This window comes from Lynx canadensis, chromosome A1 (genome assembly GCF_007474595.2).
Source record: "Lynx canadensis isolate LIC74 chromosome A1, mLynCan4.pri.v2, whole genome shotgun sequence".
Taxonomy (NCBI): domain Eukaryota; kingdom Metazoa; phylum Chordata; class Mammalia; order Carnivora; family Felidae; genus Lynx; species Lynx canadensis.
In genome coordinates this window covers 206886253-206895272 of record NC_044303.2, presented here as the reverse complement: position 1 = coordinate 206895272, position 9020 = coordinate 206886253, and the positions used below count along the sequence as shown (strand labels likewise).

The 9020-nt window shown below is 43.1% G+C and overlaps 1 protein-coding gene across 1 annotated transcript in view; it reads right to left on the bottom strand.

Moving 5' to 3' along the window:
• Window positions 1-1706: 1706 nt before the first annotated feature.
• MROH2B (maestro heat like repeat family member 2B) overlaps window positions 1707-9020 on the bottom strand; it is a 72048-nt gene continuing 64734 nt past the window's right edge. The window contains exons 36-42 of the mRNA XM_030306859.1: window positions 8855-9001; window positions 8429-8611; window positions 4595-4750; window positions 4117-4251; window positions 3351-3453; window positions 2278-2343; window positions 1707-1824 (exon numbers count right to left, since the gene is read on the bottom strand). Of these exons, the coding sequence (XP_030162719.1) occupies window positions 1718-1824; window positions 2278-2343; window positions 3351-3453; window positions 4117-4251; window positions 4595-4750; window positions 8429-8611; window positions 8855-9001 (897 nt within the window). The 3' untranslated portion in view covers window positions 1707-1717. The remainder of the gene's footprint in view (window positions 1825-2277; window positions 2344-3350; window positions 3454-4116; window positions 4252-4594; window positions 4751-8428; window positions 8612-8854; window positions 9002-9020) is intronic.

The window sequence follows — 9020 nt, the reverse complement described above, 5'->3', positions numbered from 1 at the left end:
ATATACTATATGGTTTTGTGGTTCAGGAATTCAGGAGGAGTTCAGCTTAGTGATTCTGGCTCAGGACTCTTATTAGATTGTAGTAGGGTTGCCAGATTTAGTAAATAAAAATACAAGATGCTCAGTTAAATTTTAATTTTAAATAAACAATAAATATTTTTTTCAGTATAAGTATGTCTCATGTAATAATCAGGGCATACTTTACTAAAAAATATTCATAGTTCACCTGAAATTCAAATTTAATTGGGCATTCTGTATCTTATCTCATAATCCAGTCAATGTGTCAGCTGAGGTTTTAATCGTCTGAAGACCTTCAGACCTGGGGAGGGCTCATGGATCTATTTCCAAGATTGCACATTAACATAGCTAGCAAGTTAGCTCTGGTTGTTTGCAGCGGGTTTCAGTTCTTTGCCACATGGAACTCTTTTGGGGCTGCTTGAGTATCCCCCTCACTTGGCAGCTGGATTCCCCCAGAGTAAGTGATTCAAGAGAGTTCAATACCATGTGTGATCTCACCTGGGAAGTCACACTTTGTAATTTCTGAAATATTGTATTGATTGCACAGGTCATCTCTATTCTTTGTGAGAGGGGACAATATGAATATCAGAGACAAGAATCGCTGGGGGCCATCTTGGAGGCTGGCTCCATCTTCTAGAATTTAGACACAGAGTTCATAGCATATAAGTTCCAAGAGGGTAGAATTTTTCTATTTTTTTGGTTCATAGTCGTAGCCCTAGTAGCTATAACAATGCCTTGTAAATTTTAGGCACTCAATAAATATTTGTTAAATGAATGAATAAGTGGACTCTGGCCTAAAATATCTGACCTAAAAAATTCCTAGGGTCCCTAGAAGATCGGTAGGAACAAAAGATGCTTCCCCAAAGAGGTTGAGGAGGAAGAGATTAGAATATAGGTAACAGGAATTTGGAAAGGGATGCATCAATTTAATAATGTTGCTAATGAATGATCGTGATGGTTTGGTCGTGTCCAATGAGTACCAGCCTCTGTGTTAGAAACTTCTTGTTATGTACATGATTTCATGTATGTAACCTTTCATGTAGGCATTGTGGAAAAGGGTAAGGAGTTATGACTCAGATGCTGTGAAGATTAACACATGCATGCACACACACACACGTACATGCACACACATACACACACACATGCCATTCAAAGGAAGGAATGCTCTGGGATAACGACAGAAAGAAAACCATGAGATTTAATACAATACCAGAATGGGTCTTTTGTAGAAAAGTACCAGGCATAGCCTCGACACAGAAATTACAACCTGAGAAAGAACGCACAGGTTCAAGTTTATTGTAAGACTGCTTTTTAGAAAGTAAAGCGTGTGGGTAGTAATTCAAGGCTGGCAGAGATAATACAGAACAGGGCTATGTGTGGCAATAACAGTAGTCCTTTTCTTAATGGCAGCAGAATTGTTTCCAGTTCTGTCATTTTTTGATATCTGCTGGGACATAATATTCCAGCTATGTGGCTGTCACTACTGAAATCACAGGTTATCCCTCAAGCGAATTTGTGGGGTTTACTTTTACTAATGGAAGGTGGCAGGGAGACCATGGAGGGTAAGAAATATATCACTACTCCAAGATTCCTATGCTAGGCGCCATCTCTATCCTCAAAATGCTGCAAGTCTGTAGGTTGTGAGGATGAAGACAGGAGTCAGTTGTAGAAAAAGCCTAGCAGTTTATTTCCTGGTGGTTTACAGAAGGATGCTTATCTCTCTACACCGCCTCAGGAGCGTCTGCAAGGCAGCTTCGGCTGCTCTCTGGACACTGATACAGGGGTCTTGCCGAAGTGCTTGGAGCCCTGAAACAGAAAGAATAGCAAAGTTCAGTGAACGAGGAAAGCCAAGGCTCAAGCTCTGCCTCCCTGTGAGGCTCCATTGTTCAGGGTCAGCTCTATGCAGAGCCCTGGGTCCATGCTTACATTCCATGCCAACAGGTAGGATTTGGATCTGCAAGCTGAGGATCTATTTTAACACTGACATAGGGGAAGAGGAGATCCTGACCTTGTGATCAGTAGGTTTATAGACAATCAGAAAATAATGGTCTGTTGGGAATGATGCCTGCAAAGAGCTGGAGCTGGGGGTTGCTTTATACTCTGGAGAAATCCCAGGATCTAGGGAGCATTAGAGACAATAATGAGGTACTATGATTTTCAGTTTCTGGGCTCACATGGAACTTGGTGCATAATTAACTTCTCCTTCTCACAGATATTTCTCTGACAACAGGCTGTGCAGAAACTAGGGTTGGTACTCACGTGCGGTCAGTTGCTCTTTGTCTAATAACTGCACATATTGGTTGGTCAGATTGAGAACAATGGCATCTAAAATCAACAGGAGAAACAGGTGCTAATTTCGTTATAGAGGAAGAGGCCATGAGAAACTGGTCAGGTTAGGCTCTGCTCCTGGTCAGAAGTTAAATGGTCTGGCTAGTGAATGAGCAAACTCTATGGCTCCTTTTGTGCCCCCAGAATGGTGCTGGGCTAATGTCTATTGGGTGTTAAGTGTCATGTGTGGAAGTGGTCCCTCGGCCAATGTGCATTTGGGAAAGTTCACCCGGTGTCCTCGCAGGGCATGCCGGTTGTTGTCAGGGTTTCTAACGTGTGTAAGATATGATCCCTGTCTTCAAAAAGTTTACAGTGTAGCTGGAGGGATCATATACATGATCCAATAAGGAATCCTTATGTTTTAACTCAGTCTTACAGGTGGCCCATTCACAGTGGGCTGGATTAGTTGGAACTGGCTTCATGATAAATTTTAGAATTTCATGATAGAAGGATCCTGAGGGATTCACTTACTTTCCTCTTTTATTTTATAGATCAGACAAAAAAGCAACACAGAGAATTTAAGTGAATTGTCCAGCATCACAGAGCAGAGCCAAGGTCTGCTGGCCTCTTGACCCACACACTTTCCACTTGTATCATGTTGCTGCTAAAACTCTCAGCTTCAACCGAGCTTAAAAGGTTTACCATGGCTTATGTTAAGGGACAATGCGAAAGAAACCATTTAGGCAGTGGCAGCCGGCTGGGAGCAAAGACTCAGGCAAAAGAAAGAGTGATGACTTGGAACCAGAGAAGCATGAGGGCCCAGTAGGGAGGAGGGTCTAGTAGGAGGAGAGGAGGTGTTGGGAAGTCAGAAGATGTTTGCAAAAGAGAACAAGTTGGTTCCTTTGAGGGAAGATGTTCCAAGAGGTAAAATGAATTCCTTTCTGGCATTTCTTTTTTGGTCACACCAGTCATACTTGTGTTCATGCTAGAGTAGCTTCCAGTCAAAGCAAAAGTGGATGGGAAGGAGCAACATAACTGAGTAGGGAGTGCAGATGTGCCCTCACCTGTGAGTTTGACAGCAGCACTCCGGATCATCTCCCAGTTGCTGCTGAAGAAGGTGAAAGAGTGTGTGTGGAGGATCCACAGGATTTCCTGGTTTCTCTTTGCCTAAAAGAGATGTATTTTACAAAGAGGACAAAGAGGGAAAGTGACTCTGTGTGAAATTTGGCACCCTCTAGGTCCTGCAAAAGGAAATCTAAAGACCAGTGAACACTCACAGAGCCATTATTTTACTGGAAGATGTCTTCTGGCCATTTCAAACCTGAATTTAATCAGAAAAGTACTGGGGGGGGGGTAGGAGCACCTGGGTGGCTCAGTCAGTTAAGCATCCAACTCTTGATTTCTGCTCAGGTCGTGATCTCATGGTTCATAAGTTCGAGCCCTGCATCAGGCTCCATGCTGCCCATACAGAGTCTACTTGGGATTCTCTCTCTCCTTCTCTCTCTGCTCCTCCCACAGGCATGCTCTCTCTCTCTCTCTCTCTCTCTCTCTCAAAATAAATAAATAAATAAATAAATAAACTTATAAAAAAGAAAAGTCCTGGGGCTTTTGGGACTAATCAACAGATGGGTTTCAGGAATCTTGAAGAACAGATCCCAGTCAGGACTTGGAAAAGAGCAGAGAGTAATGTGGCAGGACACCAAGAATCATTGCTGTCCCTCCAAGACAGTTCTGACTCTGGCCAGAGATCCTTGCTGTGTTGTTTGCTTGTCTGGGATTTGCCTGGACTCTTGGCTATGGCTTTGCAGGCAGCATTTACTGCATGCTCACCAGTTTCACACAGAGTTGCCGGTAGAAATCTCTGGCCCTTGGTAGATCCTGACCATCGAGGAGATGATCTAACACCCCATAGAGTTCCTGAAGGCCCAGAAAAGGGATGCAGATGATCAGGACATCACGGCAAGCCTAAGAAACAGAGTTCTTTGAGTCACAGTCCAGAATACTGGATTGTCTTCTGGAAGAGTGGGGTGTTGTCTAGGGCTGGGAGAGTGGTAGTGGATGCCTGCAATGTGAGGGGCTTACGATCTATGCTGGCACCTTCCCAGATTCAAGGATGGAAGAACAATCTGAGAGAGAGGGCAAGAAAGAACCTAGGGCTGGAGAAGCGGTTTTCAGGTCTAGTTGGGAGTGGTGGCCTCAGATCTGGCTTCTGGTCCAGCTAGACCAGCTCTCCTGGCACTTCTGGCCAAGGGGTGGGGGGTCGAAGGGGTGGGGTGGAGGTGCGGGTGTCTGTGCAAGCACCACTTACAGTTCCAATCTTGGGATTGGGATCCCAGAGGTGGAGAAGGAATGAAATCATGCTCTTTTTTATTTCTTCCGCAAAAAAAATCTTCCACCTTCTTCCTGTTAGGGATGCCAGATTCTCAAATAAGAAGATGGCAGTCAGTCTCACATCATCCTGCTCCTGTGACGACAGATGCATGTCATGGGTGAGTCCCCATCACAGGCTATTCCCGGCCGGTGTCCACCCCCCACCCTGCCCTGTCCCACTTCAGCAGAGGGAGGCTGTGCCCCGGGCACTGGTGCGCTCCAGTCACTGCCCTCATGTGTGCCAAGAACACTCTTTCTTTTCCAGAAGCTCTGCACTCACACTCCACGAGTTTAAATGACCATGGGTCTGGGACTTGGTTTCTGTCAGTTGAGTAGCTACTGGGGAAACATGACCACAGGGACGGTAAACAGGCCAGGGAGGGTTCCCGCTTATGTATTTTATACAAATTAGCCTGACTGCACCACTAGCCTAGACTTATGGGGCTTCAAATCTAAATTGCCCAAGGCCTAAGGCTCTTCTCCAAGGTCCCAAATACTTTCCAATATGATGAAAGGCAACTCGGAAGACCCTTGGTCTCAGAAACAGAGAATAAACAAATAGTGCTTAGCCCTACCCTTGCATATAAGAAGTTCTGGAACTTCCTTGCTTGTTGTCCAGGACGGTTAGACAATGATTTTAAGAACCAAAGGGTGAGGTGGTGGAGAAAGATGGTCTTCTATCATCCCCCAAACCTTGCTGATATTGTTCACAGCTCTAACAAACACTGATGGATTTTCTGGAGGTTCTTCTTTTTTTCCTCCCAGGTCCAGAAAAGTAGTTTAAAATACCCATATAAAGGCAGAGTGATGAAGGGAAAAGTCGTTCTGAGTAGCAGAATATTATATTTTGGATTAGCGATAAACAAGGGCCAACTTTGGAAAAGCATCCCCACGAATATGAGGGGGAGAAGATAGAGAAGTATTAATTTTGGTGGCAAGATGGAATGTATCAGAAGTGGGCACAGAAGCAAAAATGACAGAAAAAAGGAAGTTAATAAAGATCTTCCAGAAAAAAGAAAGACGGCTGGTTGGGACAAGGCCAGAAAAGTTAAATGAATACATGAGACGTGACCTTGTATAATGGAAAAAGAAGTAGAAATTTCGATGTACTAGAAAAAAAAAATTTTTTTAAGTTTATTTATTCTGAGAGAGAGAGGGAGAGAGAGGGTTGGGGAGGGGCAGAGAGAGAGGGAGACAGAGAATCCCAAGCAGGCTCTGCAATGACAGCTTGATGCGGGGCTCAAACTCACAAACTGTGAGATCATGACCTAATCAAGAGTTGGACGCTTTACTGACTGAGCCACCCAGGTGCCCCTAAAGGTTTTATTTTCAAGTAATCTCCACACTTAACATGGGCTTGAACTTATATCCCTGAGATCAAGAGTTGCATGCTCTCCTGACTGAACCAGCTATGCTCCCTAAAAGGTCTCTTTTTAGAAAAAAGAAAGCAAACCAATAACAAAATACCTAAAAAGGTATTTACTTTTTTCAAAATCTTTAAAATTTTCCCAAATCAAATAATAGGACCTAATGATAGGTTAAGGAATGATCAACCAGTTGGATGATGAAAAAGCAGAAAAGAAGCAATGAACCTGTTGTAGGTGCTGGGAAAGATCCTAGAGTTTAGTGTCCTTGTTTCGAGTTGAGAGAGTGGAGTCATAGAGAGTAAGGTGGCTGCTCAGGGACGGGGATGGGCACAAGCAGGGAATGGAGCATGGCATGGCAGCCATATTTTCTGTTCTGCCCCTTCACTGAAGTGTCACCATGTTTTAAGAATTCCAAGAAAGTGCTTAAATATTGAAAGAAACGGAGGGGGGAAGAAGTTTGGAGATTATAGAATTTTATGCTTAATATATAGATTAAAACTGCATGGGCAAGGTTTCATAGAGTGTAAATTTATTTGTGAGAAGAGAGCATTGCCAGAGAAAAAAATAGCATGGCATTACTAAGACCTAAGTTTTATCAAACTTCACTTTTATACAAATATGATGAAATTAATACCTATTAAGGATGAGAAAGTGCTAACCTAACAACCAGCAAGACTTTAGTTGTTTTTTTTTTCTTTTGCATAAGACTGAGAAACATTATGTTGACCACAAAACTCATAGGTGATTATTGGAGGCTCAGATCCAAGAGAATTATCATCACTGGACCAACAACAGCCTGGGGAACCTAAGAAACAGGTGGGGGCCCTGAAGGGGTTGCTTCAGCTCTTTGTTGTCGAAGATTGTCATCAATGATCTGTGTAATGGAAAAAAAAGAGAAAAGAACATCTTTGTTATTTTACAGAAGATACATCATTGGAAGATACAGCATTGAGTGGGAGCCAAGAAAGCAGTTTTGAGGACAAGATGAGAATTAAAAAGTAATGTTGATAACATTGGAGAAGGTAGCTGGAAACAAGCAGAAAGCTGCTGTCAAAGGAAACTAAAAAATACAAAACTGGAGAATTATTGACTGTGGGTATATATTACAGACTAAAATCCAGAAGTCTATACAGTTAATGGATTGTCAAAGAGTCAGGAGGAAAGGGCAAGAGTTAAAAAAAAAAATGGAGTGGATAAATAAAAAAATCAGACCTGAGAGGTAATTTTTCTTCAGGTTGTATTCAATACTCTGCAGGCCACATCTAGAGATACGACACAGTCACTGGCTTGTAAAATATTTAGGGAGCTGAAAAATTAGGTTTATTATGAATAATGAAGGAAATGAAGACTTTTCAGTCTGGAGACTAGAAGGTAGAAAGGTAATTTAATCAAGCCTTAATGTTTAAGAGGAGGAAACCAGCAGTTTTCCATCTCCTCTGACAACAAACATGAGGAAACAGTTTTCGATTATAAAAAACAGATATAAGTTGGAGGTGAAAGAGATTTTACACTGATGACGGTGAATAAGCCAAAAATAATAATAAAATCTAGTTTTCTGGAAGGTATAAAGGAAAATGACTTTCCTCTGTTCTAGGGTCACCAACTGATCTTTTTTGAAATTTATTTCTAGGCTATTGACTAGATTGGGGGTTGGCAAGTTCTTTCTGTAAAGGGCCAGACAGTAACTAATTTAGACTTTGGGGGCCATATGGTTTCTGTAACAGCTAATCAACTCTGCAGATGAAGTGTGAAAGCAACCGTAGACAATATGTAACCGGTGAGCGTGGCTGTGCTCCGAATAAAACCTAATTTATGAAAAGATGCTTGGGGCGGGATTTGGCCCACTGGCTATAGTTTATACTGACTCGATGAAGCGAACCACACAAGCATTTTGAACCTTTGAATCTTGGATGTGGAAAAGAGTGTTGGAGATGACAAGGTCTTTACTGGGGCCCTTGTTCTGTGTTGAGTTCTGTGGTAATTTTTGGGAATGACACAGGACAGAGAGGAAAGCTGTGAAAGGGAATATACGTGAGAGTATTGCCCTTATGGGCAAGTGGAGCTCAATCCTTGTGATGGGTGAGGAAGCTGGGAAGTTTATTTGCAAACTTTTGTTTCTTATTGTTTATTTCCTGTTTGTTCTCATTTGTCTGGCCCGCCCTGCTCAGAGCAATCCTGATTCCCAGGCCAGAGAGTACCCTCAGGCCGAGAGAGAGGCAAGAAGCCAGCAGCCTGCATAAGAACTGTACAAGTGACCTCTGTGCAGGTGACCTGTGTGCGGGTGACCACAGGGGAAGGCCAAGGAATATGGATGGGACACCAGCATTGCCTGCTACCAGCACCACCTGAATCTCTTTCTGTTCACTCGCTCCTGGGAGGGCAGAATCCTGAACAGACTCACTTACATCTTCAAAGAAGGTTCTAGTTTGCAGCACTATTTCTTTGAAGTAGAAGCTCACATCCCGGTCTGTGAGCAGCTCCAGGATCTTTTTTAGAGCCTTCAAGCTTTCACAGACAACCTCGGTGCGGGCCAGGTGATATAGGCCTCTGATGATAGATTCCAGTATTATCTGCTTATGCTTCTTCACCTATTTGGAAATAAGGTCTCGTAATCTTGAAAATTGTTCTCTGTGCCTCTAGAATAGGGTAGGAGACTCCCAAGGAAACTGGAATTCTGTTAGGGTTACATACACTTCAACTCGAGAGATACCACTGTAGCAATTTCTTTTGGATTTTTCCTTAATTGCTATACAAGCACGAGGCGTGGGTTAGTAAATAATTATTTTAAACTCTGGTTAAGTGTCCCCCGCACCTACCCCAACTCCCTTTACCTTGTGAGGGGCTCCAGAAGTTGTATTACCAAGCCCTCGGATGGCCATTTGCCTCAAAATGGCGTTGGAGTCCCAGGCGCTCTGATCCATCAGGATCAGCACTTCCCGTAGATTCCCATGCTTCCAAAGGATCGGCTCCTTCATGAGCTGAAAACAACCACTTCAC